Raw genomic sequence first — 22,669 nt, 5'->3', positions numbered from 1 at the left:
CATGCCTGGACTGAATCTCACCATAGATGAAATGTTGGTACCCTTTCGAGGTCGCTTTGGCTTTAGAATGTACCTTCCAAATAAACCCGCAAAATATGGGATAGAAATACAAATTATGGCTGACTCCAAGACATACTATATGGTTAACGCTGAAGTCTATACAGGTGCCACTAGAGAAAAAAATTAAAGGGGGAACACGAAAAATGAATTACCCCATGCTACACAAGTTGTTTTACGGTTAGTGGAACCAATCATTAAAACTAAAAGAAACATAACAGTTGATAACTTGTATACTTTTATCGAATTAGTGAATGAATTACTGAAACGAGATTTGACATGTGTGGGAACTATGAGAAAAAATAAAAGATGTATCCCTCCGGAATTCCTACCAGCGAGGAAAAGGCCCGCACAGTATTCTATTTTTGGTTTTCAGTCACAGTTAACCTTGGTTTCACATGTACCTAAACCAAATAAATCGGTCGTTTTGTTATCCAGCATGCACAATGACAATACTTCAGAAGAGACAAGTAAAAAACCCGAAATTATCCTTTTTTATAATAGTACAAAAGGAGGTGTTGACGCGTTAGACCAAAAGTGCGCCAATTATTCAACATCCCGGCGTACTAGAACATGGCCAATGACCATTTTCCATATGATATTGAATGTATCTGCTATCAACAGTAGAGTTATACAGGCTGATTCACGGTAGATGGCACATTAGACGTTTCTGGTGAACCAGACAACGGATCACTTTGAAAATCTAATGGAGGGCATATTCGGACATTCTCTAGCCAACTAAAATATTTTCGACAATGCGGTGTTGCCGCTTCTATTAGAAAGCAGTAGCAACTTTGATTTTTCAAATGGAACACTCTGTATATAATATTATTTTTGGAATCTCCAACAATTGCCCGGCAACTTTTCTTGATATTTCCCTATACCTATCTGTTACCGTTTTCGAAATAAAAATTAATTTCAATTTTTTTCTTCGAAAATCAAGACTTCTAAAAATGCCGATATCTTTTAGTTAAGAAGTACTATGATATCGAAATTTGGTTTGGAGTTAGGTGATACTTGGACACTTCCCACACGTCAGCCTAATCTCCGTTACTTCAATACAGGGTGGTAAAAAAATACAGTTTTTTCGTTTGCTTGAAAAAGTTGCTGAAATTTGATTATTTTAAATGGAACACCCTGTATATTATTGAAAATTCGGAAAGCTGCTGAAATGTGCTTTCTTTCTATGTATATCATACCTATACCTAACTAGTCAAGTTTCGGACTTATGAACATTTATTTGTGAAAATGTCCCTTCAGAATGGTATTTCCATTCGGTATTTGGTAAGCAGGCCATGATTACTATTTGACAGTAGCGTTGTGACATTCTCCTAATAATATCGACATTTTCGTCACTTCAGAAGTTGCAAATACCTTCAAAACGATGGAACAAAACTATTCAAACGAAGTTCTTATGAATTTGTTTATTATTTTTGGACAGTGTGACAAAATTATCAGCAGAACATGTAGAAAGTTCAATGAAATGTATCCGAATCTACCGCCAATGAACCTCAAGAAATTTATACGAATTCAGAACAATTTCAATGCATTTGGATCAACTTTAAAAGCACCAACAAAACTTGCCTCGACCCGTAACTTTCGAAGACAACCAGATTAATGTCTTAGCATATTTTCACGCATTTCCCGAGTCATCGATAAGAAGTGCTGAAGAAGATTTGGGTATAAAATATTCATCGGTTCAAAGAATCTTGCGAAGACATAAAATGCATGATTATAAATTCACCAAAATTCAAGCAATGAAGCCTCAAGATCCTCAACAGAGAGTAGAATTTTGTGAAATGTTGTTGACACGCATTCAAGAAGATCCACTTTTTTTAAATAAAATTATTTGGACTGATGAATCGAAATTTTCGAGAGAAGGGATTTTCAATAGAAAAAATCGTCATTATTGGTCCAGTGAAAATCATCACGTGATACGTGATATACGAGGAGTCATTAACATCCAGAAGCTACCTGAATATTTTGGAGAATACTGTAGACAGTTTCGTGAATAATCTGCCACTCGAAGATTACGAAACTGTTGGCACCAACTAGACGGAGCTCCTGCACATTGCACAAGAGAAGTGAGCGCAGAACTGGATAGACTATTTGACGATCGGTGGATGAGGCGCTTGGGACCATGGAATTGGCCAGCGAGATCACCCGATCTTAATCCATTAGATTTTTATTTGTGGGGAATGTTTAAAGAAAAAGTTTACAAAATACCCGTGCGTTCGAGAGATGAATTGTTAGAAAGGATTGCCCAAACATTTGAAGATTTGGATCCAATGAAATCAGATCTGCCACCACAAAAGCAGTCAACACCCGCATTTTAAAGTGCTTGGAAGTGAACGGCCAGCGATTCGAACATATTTTGAAATATTCCACATGATTGTTTTACTTTTTTATAATTATTCATATCAATATTTCCAATTTAAAGTTTCTTGGTGCTTTTTTAAAGTTTATCCAAACATATTGAAATTGTTCTGAATTCGTATAAATTTCTTGAGGTTCATTGGCGGATACATTTCATTGACTTTCTACATGTTCTGCTGATAATTTTGTCACACTGTCCAAAAATAATAAACAAATTCATAAGAACTTCGTTTGAATAGTTTTGTTCCATCGTTTTGAAGGTATTTGCAACTTCTGAAGTGACGAAAATGTCGATATTATTAGGAGAATGTCACAACGCTACTGTCAAATAGTAATCATGGCCTGCTTACCAAATACCGAATGGAAATACCATTCTGAAGGGACATTTTCACAAATAAATGTTCATAAGTCCGAAACTTGACTAGTTAGGTATAGGTATGATATACATAGAAAGAAAGCAAATTTCAGCAGCTTTCCGAATTTTCAATAATGTACAGGGTGTTCCATTTAAAATAATCAAATTTCACCAACTTTTTCAAGCAAACGAAAAAACTGTATTTTTTACCACCCTGTATTGAAGTAACGGAGATTAGGCTGACGTGTGGGAAGTGTCCAAGTATCACCTAACTCCAAACCAAATTTCGATATCATAGTACTTCTTAACTAAAAGATATCGGCATTTTTAGAAAAAAATTGAAATTAATTTTTATTTCGAAAACGGTAACAGATAGGTATAGGGAAATATCAAGAAAAGTTGTCGGGCAATTGTTGGAGATTCCAAAAATAATATTATATACAGAGTGTTCCATTTGAAAAATCAAAGTTGCTACTGCTTTCTAATAGAAGCGGCAACACCGCATTGTCGAAAATATTTTAGTTGGCTAGAGAATGTCCGAATATGCCCTCCATTAAATTTTCAAAGTGATCCGTTGTCTGGTTCACCAGAAACGTCTAATGTGCCATCCACCGTGAATCAGCCTGTATAGCAATTTTCTCCATATGGAAAACAAATCAGACGTACTGAATTTAGCAAACAGCTTGGAATTTCTTTGTGCGAGGCTCAAATTAGACATCGAATTTCCAACCCAAAAGTTAATCGCAAATTACGAGATACAGCCTCCGATATCTTCAATATCGATCCAGAACACCCTGTTGAGCTACCTGCTGAAGTTTCCAGGTCAAAAAGAAAAAGATGTTCTGTATGTCCATCGAAGAACGACCGTAAAACCAACCATAGTTGCGACATATGCAAAAAAACCTATATGTTTGCAATGTGCAAAAACAATTTGTCCAAATTGTTCGTGATTTTTTTTTATACTTGAAATGAGTTAACATTATACCATAGAATATTTGTTTTCATTTTGAAATAAATTTTTGCAAAATAGTTCACTTTTTCTGCTTATTTTTGTAACGGGTCCCAGGGACCTGGTTGTAGTGGTTGAGTAACATATTTATGTGGGTAGTAGTTACGGGTTAAATAAATGAGAAAACTTATTGGACTAGTCAAAAAAGTGAAACGCTGAAAGCTTAACACAAATGTTTGATTTCGAATAAATTTAAAAAAGACTATATGTATAAAAGAATCTATGTCATTTATCTAAGCACTGAATGCAAGAAATTCATCCATACTGTAGCAGTTATCCAACAAGAAACCATGTACTTCATTCCTCATTACAGTTCTACTTTTATTGATCCCTATAAAAGTTGTTATTTTATTGAAGCATTCAATACCCAAGTATTCTGGGGAATTCACCGAAGCACAACTGCAGGCAGTCTAAATGAATTATAAAGAATTGAAACTGATTTGAACGTGGCGCGGATGTTTACATTAAACACTTTTATTGGTCTGAAGCAGGATAAATTTATTACTGGGTAGGGATATTAAACATCATAAATAATTATGAGTGAACTATTTAGTTGGAGTTTTTAGTAATTACATAATGTTCTGACCCTGTTATTTGCATGAAATAAACACCTAACTTTCCAAAAAGTATCAACCTATCTACAGCATCATCCCCCAAAGTACGCACCATAAGGGAAACTTATTTATTAAGGGTTTTTCGACAAAAAGTTATTTTTGATAGAAGTTTGTGCATTCCCTAAATCTAAACATGCACCAACAAAAGACATTAAAACACACGTAATATATGAGGAGCCTTCAAATATTTGATTTTGAGAGAAGAGTAAAGTACCCTTATTTTGGATAATCTCGGGAAATGTTATTCAGAAAAGTTGTTAAGAATTAAAAAATACATCTAGATTTGAAGTCATGGTCATTTAAGTGGAGTTTTATTTTCTTATCTATTTTTTTAATGGGGACTACGAAAAAAAAATTGCTAAAATGATAAATAGACAGCATCCTGTATACGACGGTTTATTTTAAAAGCCTGTAATATTACGAATTACACAACTATGGTGTTAACAACGGTAAATTTTTTTGAAGGGTTGAATAATTTTCAAAGTTTTTGGTGCAAAGTTATTTTTATTTTTTGTTAACACCGAAAAGCACTCAAAATTATACAGTATTGTAACGAGAACTCAATATTCAATAATATCAAATCACAAAACATCAAAATGAATTGGGTATTTCGGAACAAACTCATTGATTTTCTGAATTTTCTTGTCCAAAATACCTATTTTATTTTGATTTTTTATGGTTTGATTTTATTGAATATTGAGTTCTTGTTACAATACTGTATAATTTTGAGTAATTTTCGATGTAAACAAAAAATAAAAATAACTTTTCACCAAAAAATTGACGGTGGTTAACACCATAGTTGTGAAATTCGTAATATTACAGGCTTTTAAAATAAACTGTCGTATACAGGATGCTGTCTATTCATCATTTTAGCAATTTTTTTTCGTAGTTCCCATTAAAAAAAAATACAACTTCACTCAGATGACCGTGACTTCAAACCCAGATGTATTTTTCAATGCTGAACAACTTTTCCAAATAATATTTCCCGAAATTTTTCAAAATGAGAGTACTTTACTCTTGTTTCAAAATTAAATATTTGAAGGCTCCTCGTATATTATGTGTGCTTTACTGTATTTTGTTAGTGCATGTTTACTTTCAGGGGATGCACAAACTTTTATCAAGAATAACTTTTTGTTGAAAATCCCTTAATAAATAAGTTTCCCATATGGTGCGTACTTTGGGGATGACACTGTATAACCTATATCTGTAAACGTGTTTTTCGAGGAGGCGTGTGAGAATAATAAACGAAGCTATTTTCCTAGAACCTCTGGTGATAATATGTTTTTAGGTTGGGATTGAAAAAAGGTAAAATGTATCTTAAAGAAAAAGTACTATCGTGGTTAATGCCTGGAAGATCAGGATTTTTTTACACATCAATGTTGGGATATAAAAGTATCTGATTATACTTCCTTAGAGTTAGAGTTTGAATTATGCAGATAAATACATATACTTGTTATTCTTATTTCTTTCCATAACAAAAATAGGACGGAATAAGCAAAAACGGTTGGATGGGGTGTAAATTTTTTAAGCTTCTTGTATGAAAAACTAGTAAATAATCCCATACTTCCCAGACAGTTGTATGTAACTGTTTTTCAATGTATCTTATATTTCATCCAATGTTACCATAGGGTTTTCCAATAGGGACTTCTGCACTTCGACAATTGATAACGGCTGTCTTGTTGAAACTACTTCTGGCAAATTCTGTTTTTCCAAATCACCATTGACGGATATAGCATTCAACAACACATGCAAATAAAATTGGTTTATCAAAATGGGTGCTCTGTTCGGGCAACGAACCGCGCGCTTCCCCCATTCTAAAGTCGCCATAATCGTTCTACCAAGAGCACTATTTGCAATATGGTGGATAAATTTGAGTCCACTGAGTCAGTATTGAGTCCACTGTCTCAGTATTGAGTCCACTGGGTCAGTATTGAGTCCACTGGGTCAGTACGATCGAACAACACCCAGGAGAGGAGGAGGTGCAGGAGAATCCGAGGCAGCCGATTTCGCATCGCTCACAAGAACCCGGCCTTTCGTAGACCACAACTTGGCGAATTCTGCGTCGTGACTTGGGCCTTCAACGACATGTTGTTTCAACAGGACGACGCTACGTGCCACATTGGATATTCTGCAGGAGCGACTTGGGGGCATGATCATTTCACGCGGAGGTGATCACCGAGATGGTGCGATTTGACAACTTTAGACTTTTTTTTTGTGGAGTTGTCTTGAGTCGATGGTGTATGCGAATAAGCCAAAAACCACAGCGGTCCTCAACGCCAACATAACCCATGCCGTCGGTCAAATTAGGCCTGATTTATGCGCCAGATTCATGGAAAATTGGACGTTTCGGATGCCCTCCACCCAGAGAAGCCGTGACGGACAATTGAAAGAAAGACCCTATATACAGGACTATTCAAATTCGTTTCTGTACATGGGGATCTCGTAAACGATAAGAGATAGAGTGTCGGTTCAATTGTGGAAAAGTTGTGTATTTTAAAGACCTATTCAATCATGTAAAGAAATCGAATATAGCTCTTTTGGTTCTGCTGGAGATATACAGAAAAAACAAAAAAATCCCAAATTATTTTTTGCCTATATCTTCTTTATTCGCAGACCTATTGAAAATCTGCCCACATTTTGCTATTGGCACTTGGTGTGGGCTCTCAGAATATATCCATGAATCTTCTATAAAGGGTGTCATCTGACTTGGGCCACCCCCATCTTTGAATTTTTAAATACGGACCTGTATTTTTTGTTGTAGTTTTTGGATCGTAGACGTTCACTTCATACTGAGAAATTAAATTAAATTTTATATTTCGGGATTTTTCGGTAATATTCGATTATAATTGTGTGAATTATTCCCTTTTAAATTACGGCCTGGAAATTGGTTGACTGAGTTGAATAAAAACACAATAGCAACTTTCACGTCTCCCTATGTACCGTAGAGTTTTTCGAGTTTCTTTTTTTATTTTTAGGTACCTATTCATATTTTTCCATTGCTCTGAGCGTTTTCTACAATGAACTTCGAATAAGAAAACCTTTTATGATTATCTGAAACATACCTACATCAAAAATATATTATACGTGTTTATTAAGCAGAAAAAGAAATGATAGCAATAATAACATCCGAAACGAACACTATAATTGTAATGAAAATTGAAATGAAGTAATTTATATAGGTACCCAAAAAAATTATTGGCGCAATAAATGTTCGAATTGGAGTCCTTCCATTTCGAGACATTTTTCAACTCGGTTTTTCATATTATTTATTGCCCTCAATACACTTATTTGTTGCATTGTTGCAAAATCATTCAAAATCCTCAATCTTGAGTCTTCCACATTTTCTATCTCTCTGCCAGCGTAAATCCTATTTTTCAATGTCCCCTATAGAAAATAGTCCAAAATAGTAAGATCTGGTGATCTTGCGGACCATCTTTTTGTCCCATTATTTGTCTCGAAATGGAAGGACTCCAATTCGAACATTTATTGCACAATTAATTTTTTTGTGTATATAAATTACTTACTTCATTTCAATTTTCATTATAATTATAGTGTTCGTTTCGGATGTTATTATTGCTACCATTTTTTTTCCGATCATCAGAACACATATAATATATTTTTGTTGTAGATATGTTTCAGATAATCATAAAAGGTTTTCTTATTCAAAGTTCATTGTAGAAAACGCTCAGAGCAATGGAAAAAATATGAATAAATACCTAAAAATGAAAAAAAAAAACTCTCGAAAAACTCTACAGTACATAGGGAGACGTGAAAGTTGCTATTGTGTTTTTATTCAACTCAGTCAACCAATTTCCAGGGCCGTAATTTAAAAGGGAATAATTCACACAATTATAATCGAATATTACCGAAAAATCCTGAAATATAAAATTGAATTTGATTTCTCGGTATGAAGTGAACGTCTACGATCCAAAAACTACAACAAAAAATATAGGTCCGTATTTAAAAATTCAAAGATGGGGGTGGCACAAGTCAGATGACACCCTGTATAAAAGATTCATGGATATATTCTGAGAGCTCACATCTAGTGCCAATAGCAAAATGTGGACAGATTTTCAATAAGTCTGTGAATAAAGAAGATATAGGCAAAAAAATAATTTGGGATTTTTTGGTTTTTCCTGTATATCTCCAGAACCAAAAGAGCTATATTCGATTTCTTTACATCATTGAATAGGTCTCTAAAATACACAACTTTGCCACAATTTAACCGACACTCTATCTCTTATCGTTTACGAGATCCCCATGTACAGAAACGAATTTGAATAGCCCTGTATAAAAATTCAATGTCGAGAAAATTATTCTGATCATATTTTTTTGTCTGCCTGAGAGAATCAATACCATAAAATACAACTAAAACAATAACTTATTCCTCGATGACTTCATTGGAAGTATTTTCAAAAATTATAAACTTTTGTGTTCATTAATCAATGGAAGTAATATTTTTTTGATGTTCAGATTATGACACTATAATTATTTTTCCAGGTTCTGTTCTGAAAATTGCATTATCACAAACAAGAAAATGCCGATTATAAACGTCACATACTTATACAAACTCCATTATTTTGTTGTTATCAGGAGTATGTATTGGTGCTGATAAATACTTTGAAATATGTAGAATAGCTAATTAACTTTATCATCATTGAACATAAGGTGAAAACTGATATGAACGAAGAGAAACCACTCAACAAAAGTAAACATTAACATCAGTATCAGTTTCATACTCGAAAATGTCAATATACGGAATAGTTGTTGGGAGAACCATAAAGATACTTCAGATATAAACTATTGACATGTCTCTTTCATGTTTAAGTGAACAAATATTGCTGTTTGAACGAAATTAATGTACATGAAGTCACCAAGATCTTTTCAATAATAATACCACAAGACCTCAAAATTTCATTGATAACAGAACAAAATATTTGGTGAATAAATTTATCTCAATATCTTTTTTATCTTTATGACACAGAGGATATTTCCAAAATGTTTGTGAATTTGTTCTTTGTAGCTTAGGCAGGTAGACAATCGGATGCCTATACACAAATCTACTTAATGAGATACTGATATAATTGGTATGTTTATACAGGGTGATTCAAAAGTACTTTGACAAACTTCAGGAGGTGATTCCTCACAATATTCTAATATGAATTGTCCAAATAAATAAATGTCCGGAAACGCTTCGTTTCCAAGATACAGGATGTTAAAGTTTTATTTTTATTTTCGTTTTTTTTAAATAACTTTTGAAATACTGAACTTAATTAAACGAAACTTGGTAATAGGAGATTTTTGAGGTGTCGAATTCGAACCTGATGTTCTTATTGCTCTTACTCGTAGGGGGCGCCACCTACACGTCTTTTTCTTTTTTAATGATTTATAACTTTTTTGGGCGTACTGCTAGCACATTTTTCAGTAAAAAAATCGATTCCTTCATCATATCTACGTAAATAAGCTACCCCTGTTACTAGTCGCTGTAAGCAACCGTTTTCTAAATATTTGGACTTGAAAACTTCAAGTCGATTATTTGATAATCGATGCATGTTGAAGTTATTACGAATATTTTGCTTTTTTCACAAGAATGCTTTGGAAATGAATTTGACGTTTTACTCGTTTGAAGAGGTCATTACTGTTGGGTACGTTCCTTTATGACATCCTTAAGCGAAATAGTTATTTTTGTATCAATGGTGCATAACCAGTATTTGTTTTAATAAAATTTGCAAGAAATGTCAACATTTTATTTCAGGAAATTTTGAATATGTAGAATAAACTAAAATAAACGAAACTAAATTGTATTCAAATAAATTGTTGGAAGTGTCCACCTTCAGCGAAGATACAGGCAATCAGTCGTCTAGTCATTGAATCTCGTACCCGCTCAAAAATTATTGGTGTGTTTCTTTTTGTTTCACAAGCGTCTACTATTCGGTTTCTTAGATCTTCCTCGTTCACTACTGGAGTCTTATAAACTAGTGACTTCAAATGTCCCCAAAAATAAAAATCTATCGGGTTTAGATCTGGGGACCTTGGTGCCCACGCCTGGTTAGGTTCTTCTACACCCCTACCGTTCCATCGATTTGGATACACTGTGTTAAGGAATTCCCTGGCTACAACGCTACAACTACTGTTTCTTCTACTTCTTCATTATGGCCTTTGCACCCTGGTTGAATGTTATTTTTGACAATATTTTCAGGTGTAATACTAGGTGTCTATTGAACATGCGGCAAAAAATTTAAGGGACTATTCCTTGGACTATTCTAAAGATATTTTGTCCTTTGATAATTGTTTCGAAGATACGGAGCGAAAAATAATTTCGACAATAACAATTTATTACCAAAAATTTCATGTAAAGTTTCTTAATCTACAAGAAATGTTGGAAATGACTACCCCCCGCTCGGATGCAAGAATCCAATCTCCTTCTCATCGACTCCCAAGCTCTTTCAAAAACATCAGGATTGTTTCTAATTGCGATACACCCAGCATATATCCGATTTTTCAAATCTTCCACATCTTCCACTGGAGTAGTATGAACTAATGACTTTAGGTGGCCCCATAGTAAATAATCCTGGGGGTTCAAGTCTGGTGATCGAGTAGGCCATAAGTGAGGTCCACCTCGACCAATCCAGCGATCTCCGTGTAGTACTGTTGAAAACTCTCGAGGCAATATGCTAAAATGCGGTGGTGACCATCGTGCATAAACCACATTGCATTTCTTGTAACCAATGGTACATCCTCCAGAAATTGGTTGCGGTATACCTCGCCGGAAAGTCTTCCTGGCAGAAATACCTGTTCAATTAGGAATTCACCTACAATTCCCTCCCAAACGTTTAACGAGAACTGATGTTGAAAGCGATCTTCAAGCACCTCAAGTGGATTTTCTTCAGCCCAAATATAGTTATTATGGAAATTCCTTATGGCATTTCTTGACAAACTGGCTTCATTGGAAAAAAGAGTAAGCGTCAGTAGTTGAGGGATTTGAACCGATGTGCCCAAAAGGTATTGACAGAATACAATAAGTGGAAGAAAATCTGCAGGAAGAAGTGCCTGAACTCGTATGTGGTATGGGTACAACAAATAGCCTCTAAGAATTATCGTAATCGTCCCGTTACTTACATTTGAAGTATTTGAAATTTTTCTAGTAGAGGTACCTGGATCTTCTTCTATCATGGCCAGCACATTCTCTTCTACTTCTAGCGTTCTTAATATCATTGGCCTTCCTGGTCCTCCATTTCGCTTCAATGCTCCTGTTTCCCGAAGTCATTGATGTATACTTTGGAAGGTTTTTCTATTAGGCACATTACGATTAGGAAATCGTTCACTGTACAACTGCCTAGCTTCCAATAAATTGCCATCAGCAACCTATTCGACACATACAAATGATCACTTACAAGACATACTTGTCTGCAGCCGTTTGTAGTAATCGGAATGTTGTTGACAGGTACCAACGGAATTGTTAGATTTTTTATTACTTGGTAGGTCCAGTGTAGTATGCTTGACTTTCATTTCGGCTAAGTTATTAATTTTAAAATTACCAAAATTGTTATTGTCGAAAATCTTTTTCGCCCCCTATCTTCGAAACAAAGCGCCCTATCAAAAATTTCTTGGTGTGGTGTCACACAAATAAACTTATAGTCGAGGCCGACATAACGACGTTACTTCAATTATTCAACCGATGATACTTAGAGCCTATACAGGTTGATATAAATAATGTCACTATCTATCCGGCAGAAACGACAACATTTTTAGGAGACAACATTTTTAGGAATTCATATAGATTCTGGGTTGAGTTGGCAAGTTCAGATAAATTATGTTTGCAAGAGAATCAACACCAGTTTTTACGCATTGGTACAACTTAAAAAGGTTATGAATGAAGAGCATTTGTTGAATATTTACTATGCAATGGTTTATTCAGTACTATCTTACAATGTGCTTTTATGGGGAGAAAGGATTGACATCAGTCGGGCATTCATCTCTCAAAAAAGGATAATACGTATGTTGTATGGTCTTCGACACATAGATTCCTGTAGACCCATTTTTAGGAAAAAAAATGTTAACGCTACCATCTATGTACATTTATAATTGTCTACTTTTTGTAAAAAAGAAGGAGTCTGAGTTTGAAACTAATTCAAAGTGTCACAATTACCCAACAAGAAATGGAAATCTAAATCAACTGCAGCGACGTCGTACAAGATTGTTTCAAAAATCACCCGCTCTAGCAGGCTCCAAGCTATTCAATTGTCTGCCTTCAAATATAAAGAGTATCCCATTAATGTCTACTTTCAAACGGAAAGTTAAAGAATACCTTTTAGAGGGATGTTTATTCTATCAATGAGTATAGAAAGTTACTATATATTCATCGGCGATATGAATATAAATCTTCTGAAAGATGATGAAAATAAATTTGAATATTTGAATACTCTAAATGAATATGGATATATTTCCACTATCAATGAGCCAACACGAGTAAACTCATGTCTCGACCATATTTTTTTAAATCAAAATTAAATATAACAGATACGATTATACCCCACATAGTGAAAACAAATATAACAGACCACTCAACGACAATACTACAAATAGTTACAAAAAGCACACATAACAATGAATCTAACAGCAAATTTATTCCATACATAAATTATAAGAAATTATACAAAAAGTTAGAAGACACAAATTGGGAAAACGTATACCTGATCCAAGATCCAAATATAGCCCTGAATAACTTCATCACTACAATTTTGAGCATTTTAAATAGTTGTTCCGATCTGAAAAAGAGATTTAGAAAAAATACCAAAACTGTACCATGGTTAACAAACTACTGAAAATGATTAACAAAAAAAATTGTTTATTCAAAACTAGTCTCAAATACCCTGACAGCATTCTATTAAAAACCGTTACAAAAGTTTGAGAAACAAAGTCACCAATTTGATAAAAACCACCAAGCAAAATTATTATAAGAACAAAATAGAATACAAAAAACAAGATACCAAACAACTATGGAATATTGTGAAAGAAATCACTGGCACTAAACCTAAATCAACCACAATTGGACCAATAAAAAATGATCAGGGAGTACTCCTAACAAACAACAGAGACATAGCCAATGAATTCATCGATAATTTCGTAGATATTGGAAAGAAATTGGCAAATAAAATAGTCAAAAATAATAACCTCGTTTTTCATCCAAACATTTTACCAAACTCTTTTGTCTTAAGCCTAACTGATAAAAATGAAGTAAACGCTTTAATCTGCGACCTTAAAAACAAAAAGGTGGTAGGAAAAGACGAAATTAAAGCAGAACTGCTAAAATCAATATCACATTATATACTAAATCCTTTAGTTTTTATTATTAATAAATACATATTACTTGGTGTGTGGCCCGACTCATTCAAAACTGCAGTAGTGACTCCTATTCATAAAAAAGGAGATGAAACTGAAATCACAAATTATAGACCAATCTCGTTTTTCACCCATCTATCAAAAATTTTCGAAAAATTGCTAAAGAAAAGAATAAACTCATTTATAACCAAATACGAATTGATTTCAGATAGACAATTTGGCTTCAAAGAAAAAACCTCAACCGAAGACGCGATACATAAATCCTTGGAGAAAGGAAAACCTTCTTTATGTCTATTTATAGACCTAACGAAGGCTTTCGATACTATCGATCATCAACTACTTCTACAAACTTTAGAAAATAATGGTATCAGAGGGAACTGCCAAACGCTTTTTGAAAGCTATCTTCGAAATAGAATGCAAGTTGTGCGAATTTCAGATACAATTAGCAATCAAAAACAAATAGAATGTGGAGTCCCACAAGGTACGGTACTGGGTCCTCTGCTTTTCAATTTTTATCTAAATGAATTATTCAATTTGGACAGCGTTGGGAAAATAATTGGATACGCAGACGATACTGCGATATACTATGAGGCAGACACTTGGCTTGATTTGAAAAAGAACGTAGAAACAGACTTCCACTTGCTCAAAAAATGGTTTGACCAAAAGCTCCTGACAGTAAATCTGGAAAAAACTAATTTTCTTCCTTTTAGCTGCGATCTATCCAATGATTGTCCATTTTGAGTATACTTCCAAATAATTGTGATCAAATTACTGTAACCTCTATGTTATTTTTCAACTCCGTATTATACATCTACATGTTTTTTTTTAAATTGACGTTTCCTATATCATTGTTAAATGATCATTTCAAAGAAATAAAAACATTATTATTATTATTATTAATAGTTCAAGGAATAGTCCCTTAATTTTTTGCTCAATAAACACCCTGTATAATTCGACTAGGAGATTTTTCCTTTTTTTTAATCAAATTATTATTTGCTTTCCAAAAACCCACATCAAAAAGTACAACCTTTACTCTAGTTTTTTGTGCGAGTTGCTTCACTTTACCTAACTTCTTAGAACTAAATAATCAACAAATGCGACGCAATACATACGACCAATGACTTCAGATAATGCAATTCTTGTGACATCGCCATGACTCAAGAACAAAACAACATTGTGCAATCACTTCGACTCTTTATTTTTCTGCTATAATACAAACATACCGTGAAACCATAACAAATCGAAAAATAGCTTTCACTCACCTGATCCATTCGAATGATGCCCTCTGCAAGAGTTTTGAAACCCAACATGGTGCGGTTCTTGTACCTCTTGCGTCTCTGCAACAAGATGTGCAGTTTGTTGCCTTCTCTCTTTAGGAAGTGAGGATACTGAAGGCAAAAAGTAACGTCTAAAGGAGTATCCAAGAGCCCACCCTGAGTCAGAACTAGTTCGTTGGATCGCAGAGTCCTTTTACTGGACTGCATCTTGACGGCGATGGAGATAGCTGCCAAATCGGAGCCCAACGGTCTCAAGATCACTAATCTCGTCAGCGTCAGTGAACATAATCTGAAAACAAGCGAGAATTTCACGATTTGAAAATGAAAAGGAAATTACGTCTTTGCATGTTCTACACATATTTGTAAAGAGTGTTTTTGAAATTACTCGCTTTTTTCCTTTCTTTGTAAGTTTCCACATTATTTTATATTTATTTACTTACTATCCAAACAAGCTATTACAGCCTAATTACGTGGATAAAAAAATAAAATACGAGATCATATAATCCTTGGAATACTTATGAATGTATAAAAATAGTAAAATATGTACCAGAACTGTAGAGGGTCTTTGAAACCATCGGTCATATTATTCTAAACTTATACTATATACAGGAAAAATACCATATAAATTGAAAAGCAATACTGTTTGTTATTCCTAATCCAAAAATAGCAAACACCAATATAGCCAGTGAATTTCGACCCATTAATACTTTGCCCCCAATTGAAAAAATTCTGGAAATTGCTGTATATGATCAGTTATTAAATCACGTCACTAAAAATTCAATTTTGATAGATAATCAATCGGGTTTCCGTAAAAACTTCTTATGTGAAACAGCATTTAAACAATAGAAAACAGAAAGTTCGTTTTAAAGATGCACTATCAAATGAAAAAGACATTGATGTAGGTGTTCCCCAAGGTAGCGTTCTGAGCCCACTTCTTTTTGTTTAATATTTGAACGATATTGAATTTTTTATTGAATCTGAGTTCATAAACCTATCTGCTGATGATACGTTGCTTATGTGTAGCGATATGAATTTAGATAGAGCTATTCATAAAACGGACAGGATTTTAGGAACGGTAAATTAGTATTTATGCACTAACAAATTAAAGTTAAACGTAACAGAAACAAAAGCAATGATATTCACCACGAAATATAAATACACTTCTCTAGATATCAATGGTATAAATCTCAATATCAATAACGAAAAAATTGAAGTTGTGTCATCAGTCAAATACCTTGGTTTTCAACTGAATAATCTTTTAAATTTTGACAATCACTTTGAATATATGCATAAGAAAATATTTAAAAAAACTATATTTTTTCAGTAAAATAGCACAAAATTTGTCAATGCAGTCCCAAGAACAGTTTAAAATACCATTATTCAACCACACTTTGATTATTGTGCGTCATTATTATTTTTATTTAACCTCAATAAATTAAATATGCTACAAAAACTACAAAATCGAGGGATGAGAGTAATCTTGAAAACAAATCGCCGTACTCCCTCCCATAAAAAGTATGCTTGATTGTTTGTATTGGTTATCAATTGAACGTAGACTCTACTATTTTATAACGACTCTAGTATACAAAATTGTAAATGGAATGGCACCAGAATATTTTAAAGATTACATAAAATTCAATAAAAACATTCATAATTATAATACAAGAAATTTCAATAATATACATATAAACAGACCGGCATTCGGAAGTTCCATGAACTCGTTATTTTTTAAGGGCTTCCACGAGTTCAATGAATTACCGGAAAAAAAAATATCGATTTTAAAAGAATTTAAAAGAGCACTTGAAGAATTGAAAAAAAAAGTAATAGAATACAAATTGTATAGTTATGTGGAATTATTTGGGACATTATTGGCTATCATCTATTGTTTTTAATTGTTAACTACGGTATTTGTATCTGTAATGAAACCAAACATCACTGTTTTAATAATAATTTAATGTATATATGTACCTATATTCCATTACCTAACATATGATACTGAAATCTTTATATGTAATGTTCATTGTCTGGACACATGCTAGTTTAAATCTCAAATTGTTTAATTTTAAAATTTTTTACATACATTTTTTTTATATTTCATTGTGCTAGTGTCATTATTACACTCATAAATATGTACATTAGGTTTCCTATTATTATTATTATTAATCGGGTGCGACGAGGGGGTACGTGAAATGGTAACATACTTAGAATTGCTGAAGAATCAATGTTGTTATTCAAGAGTTTGTGCATGAATATCATTGCTGATAATTGGAGTCGCTGTTCTAAAGATAATATTTTAAATTCGTGTCATAGATCCAAAGACCTTGTTGAGTTATAGTTTGGCCACTTGTGATATCGCTTAAAAAATAAAGACCTCAAGAGTTTATTCTGAATTTTCTCTAGTTCTTTCATATGGGTTTGGTACTCCGCAAACCAAATAATGGAAGCAGACTCCAATTTTAGCCTTACCAACGAGAAATAAAGTGATTTAATAATGTCTCTATTAGAGAATGAAGAAGTTTGATTACAAAACCCAACATCCGACTACCAGATTTCATAATATCTCGTATATGATCAACAGATGAAAATTGTGTATCAATCCAAGATCTTTGGTATCAGTTTTTCTTTCAAGAACCACACCATCAATCTGATAACTTAATATGGATTGGCTCCTTTATGTGAGTTATTGAAGTGACTGAATATTTATAATGATGGTGAAGTAGAAAGCCAAAAGCTTTCTTTCTCAAAAATTATTATCTCCTAAAAATATATCCCTCTCTATTCAATGAAGAGGAAAGGTTTTGGAATGACAAAAAAAATTTAAAGAAAGAGTCATACGAGGTATGTCAAAAAAAGCAAGTGATTCCTTGAATGTGGATGTTTCATGTTTTGGTATAGTTAATAAATGTCTATTTCGTGTTGCATAGTTATGAACTATTGATTCATCTCTCAGATTGGGCACATTATTTTTCAAATGGAGCAGAGCTTTTATATATATATATATATATATATATATATATATATATATATATATATATATATATATATATATATTTATTTAGGTTTTACCTATAAACATACCAAGGAGTTTGTCTGTTTCCGAGAGTTGGATGTTGTTAAGTTTCACTGTTTTCCTTAAAGCAAAGCTCAAATGTACTGCTTTACTTCCATTCAGTTTTAGTTGATTTTTATCACACCAAGAAATCATGTCATCCATGACTGAATTAATGTTGTTTTCTAGCTACTCCGCAGCATTTCCGGAAACTGTTATGGTAGTATCATCTGCGAGTAGGATAATGAAACCTTGTTTTATATACTTTGGAAGAGCATTTATATAGATAGAGAAAAGCAGTGGGCCTAAAATTGACCCCTGTGGTACCCCAAAGATAATATCTTGAATATCAGATACTGCATTATTCACAGTCACTACCATTTTCCTATCTTCCATAAAAGATTTTATCCATTTCAGAAGTAACCCTCTAATACCAATGTTATATAACTTACTAACCATTATGTCACTATTTACTGAATCAAACGCCTTAGCCAAGTCAAATAATATTGAAACTGCGTACTTACCCTTATCGATTTCATTGTAAATAAACTCGAATTTTCTAGCAATAGCAGTCTCAACTGATCTAGCTTTTCCAAAACCATGTTGATGATCAGTTAGAATCTTGTATTTTTCGAGAACCGCAATAATTCTATTTGCTACTATTTTTTCAATAAGTTTAGATGGAATACTCAGTAATGATATTTGGCGATAGTTATCTATATCTTCATGTGAACCCTTTTTAAGAAATGGAATAACTTTGGCTGTTTTGAAGACACTTGGAAACACGCCTTCCATTATAGAGTGATTAATAAGATTCAATAGAATTTCAGATATAGTTCGCATAAAATTGTCAATACATACTATTATTCGCAAAAAATTGTCAACACAACTCGCTACTGATTATGTGTTAACATATTTGTCTTAGCTGTACAGGAGGACTTTCTTTCAGTTTGTGTTTGAAGGTTACTTCTTTGTATGACCTACACATCCATGTATAGAGTCACTTATTTTCAAATTGATTACTTCCTTCCTTTCTTTGGAAGATTCCATCATCCCTTATCACCTATCAGAAAACAACTACTCCCCTGGCTAGTACCTACCACGAAGGGCGTTCGATTATAGATGGCAGTGCAGGATTCTTCACTGAAGTTATTCCTGCATATGCTGTTGACGATACAACTGCCGCAATAGATTTTCAATTATTGGAACACATTTGCAGACCGGTTTCGGGCTGTTTAGCCACTCGTCCGTACAAGGTTGTGTCTATCCTCAACATAAAGTCGATGATTTCCAATTGAAAATCGGATTCCTTCAGAGTATCATTCCTCGAACTAGGCTGAAGCAGACAGCAAACGACAGGTTTATCATCGCCCCATTATTGGAAATCATCGACTTTATGTTGATGATAGACACTACCTTGTACTGACGAGCGGTCAAACAGCCCAAAACCGGTCTGCAAATGAAAATCTATTTCGGCAGTTGTATCGCCAACAGCATATGCAGGAATAACTGCACTGACACCTGTCGGATATAATCCAACGCCCTTCGTGGTATTAGCCAGGGGAGTAGTTGTTTTCTGATAGGTGTCAACCCATTAACCTACAGTGTAGGGAATTGATACTGACCTGAACAAATTGTTCCTTTAGATGATTTGATTTATAGCCAGTCTTCAAGTATGCCCATTGACTATATGTGAAAAGTATAATTTCATTGTCCTAATTCATAAAATAATGAACTTATTTCTTATCATTAAGCAATTACAAATAATTTTTGCGTCCTTATCTAAATACAAAGAAGCATAGAGTCAGTGGTTCATACAGTTGAGATGAAAAACTTATTACCAAAGTGAAAAAAATTATCGAAATGGAAGGGTGAAAAAAAAAATAGAAACGGTGAAAGCTAGAAATCAATAGTCTCATTAGGTTTTTCCAAAAGTTTTTTCCTTTTTGATGAGCCTACTTTGAAATGTCAGTGAATTCTAATTCATTTTAAGCGCCATTTGAATCAGTACACATTTGCCAAATCAACACAAGTCGATTAATCTCGTTAGCATAAAAACTGCGTGCTCGGGATTCGATGAAATTGACGAAGGACGTTTTTGACTGGTTCTGATTGGTGAAGGTTCTCCCGGAAAGTTATCGAAGTGCTTGAAAAGATGATAGTCATTTAGTTATGTGCTTTATGCTTTATTGTCGGAAGATTAGTATTTTATTGACAATGTCTTGTAAAAAAATCTAATGAATGTCATAACATATAAAAAATACAAAATACAATAACATGACATAAAATATAAAAATACAAACATAGCAATTTCACAAATAAAACATCATTATAGGTTATCATGGTGAACATTATAGGTTATCATGGTATAACTCATTGATCGAATAATAAGCTTTTCTGATTAAAAGATCTTTAACTGTACTTCGGAACTTTTTGATATCTGTGCTATTTTTTAGAATGATAGGAAGGTGATTATATACTTTAATACTATCATAAATCAGAGAATACTGAGTCAAGGTGAATTTTGGAATAGGTAAGTAAAGCATATGGTTCTGTCTGGTGTTGTGACAATTTTTTCCGGGAGTGTACATACTAGTTTTATTTTTATGAATTAAGCATACTGTTTCCATTATGTATAAACAGGTGACAGTTAATATTTTGTGGCTGATGAATAAAGGCTTGCAGTGATCTCTCGGCTTAGACTTTGTAAGGTATCTCAAAGATCTCTTCTGTAGCTTAAATATCGTATTCTGTAATTGTAAACTACAATGGCTCCAGAAAGCTATTCCATAGCGAATATGAGATTCGATCAGTGCAAAGTAAGCCATTCTAGCTGTAGTGTACCCTAGTTCATTTGATATCACTCTAATAGCATAACATCCACTAGATACTTTTTTACTCAGATGGGATAAATGTTCTTTTAAATTCAATTTATTGTCTATATGAATGCCTAGGAATTTAGTTTGCTGTTTGTTTTCTATGTAGTGGTTATCCAAATAATCTAAATCGTCTAGTAAACATTTGAAAGTAACTAGTTTTGTTTTGTTTAGGTTGAAGCACAAGGAGTTTGTGTTACACCAGGCTGAGCTTCCGCAGCAGTGTCTTATGATCAACGCAATCGAAAGCTTTTGAAAAATCACAAAACACTGCTGCAACAGCCTTGCTATCATTTGTGCTAGAGTATGCTTTTTATAGAAAGGAAAAAATGGCATCTGTGATATTTTTCGAACTTTGAAAACCGAACTGAAGTCTAGATAGCACATTGTTCATCGATAAGAAGTACATTAGTCTTTTTTTCACTCATCTTTCAATAATTTTTAAAAGGGTCGATAATAAAGAAATGGGCCTGAAATTTGAGGGGTCTTCCAAATCTCCGACCTTATGTACCTGTTTTCAAACATGTGGGTAATATACCATACCTGAATGATTTATTAATGCATTCAACCAAAACATGTAATGCACTTAGAGGTAGATTTTTAAATATTTAGGTTACGGTGGGTGGGTTAGAAAGAACTTCGACGATCAATTCCTTCAATTTTCGGACAGTAATTTGTGAAACGTGCGGGCAGGCGTTGTCGTGGAGCAGTATCGGACCGAAGAATTAACCAGTCATTTGACAATGACAGTGTTAATGAACGCACTGTTCCACGTAGGTTTACAAAATTTCGTTCTGGAAATTTTAGCCTCGAAGATGAGCCCCGAAGTGGTCGACCTACAGTAATCCAAGACGAGGATTTGAGGACCCTGGTGGAGACTGACCCATCAAAACCAGTGCGTGAGACGGCGGAAGAACTAGGCGTCAGCTCCCACGGTTTAAAACGTATTGGAAAGGTTAGGAAGCTCGAAAAGTGGGTGCCCTACGATATGAACGATCGACAGAAATTGTCACGTTTCTAGATCTGTTCTTCTTTGCTTTTGCACAACTAAAACTATCCTGGTGTGATTCAGTATAACTTTCTGCATCCAGGTCAAACCAGCCTAGTCATGTTGTGAGGAAATCGACGAAATGTACCAAAAATTGAGTCAGCAGCAGATGGCACTGGTCAACGGAAGGAGTCCCATACTGCTCCAAGACAACGCCCGTCCGCAAAAAATTAAACGAAATAGCGTCGAAGTTCTGCCTCACCCACCATACTGCCCAAATCACTCGCCAACCGAATACCACCTTTCCAAATACTTCGGTAACTTTCTCACCTGTAGAACCTTCGTCAATCAGGACCAGATGAAAACGGCTTTCGTCTACCTCATCGAATCCCGAGCACACAATTTTATGCTGACGGGATTAATCGACTTGTGTTAGGTTGGGAAAAGTGCTCTGGTTCAAATGGCGCTTATTTCAATTGAATTGAATAAGAATTCACTGAGATATTACAGTTCAAAGTAGACTCGTAAAAACGGACAAAACTTTTGAAACAACCTAATATTTCGATGGTTAACTTGGTTATTTTGAAATTAAAATCATTATGCATGTGATGAATCTCGACATTCCTGCTATATAAACAATTACAAGTAATTAGACATATAATTTAAGTTCACATCCTCATAATTCAGAAAGGTCATTGTCATGGGAATCAACTTATATTAATTGGT

At 33.9% G+C, this 22,669-nt stretch overlaps 1 protein-coding gene across 1 annotated transcript in view; it reads right to left on the bottom strand.

Annotated features, from left to right (window-relative positions):
- KrT95D (phosphofurin acidic cluster sorting protein KrT95D) overlaps positions 1–22,669 on the bottom strand; it is a 51,297-nt gene that overhangs the window by 25,584 nt on the left and 3,044 nt on the right. Inside the window, exon 2 of the mRNA XM_074179766.1 lies at positions 15,016–15,319. Within this exon, the coding sequence (XP_074035867.1) occupies positions 15,016–15,319 (304 nt within the window). The remainder of the gene's footprint in view (positions 1–15,015; positions 15,320–22,669) is intronic.

The sequence above is a fragment of the Leptinotarsa decemlineata genome, unplaced genomic scaffold (genome assembly GCF_025532065.1).
Source record: "Leptinotarsa decemlineata unplaced genomic scaffold, Ldec_3_MD MMD2_tig00026282_RagTag_RagTag, whole genome shotgun sequence".
NCBI lineage: Eukaryota > Metazoa > Arthropoda > Insecta > Coleoptera > Chrysomelidae > Leptinotarsa > Leptinotarsa decemlineata.
This window is presented reverse-complemented; position numbering and strand designations above follow the sequence as displayed.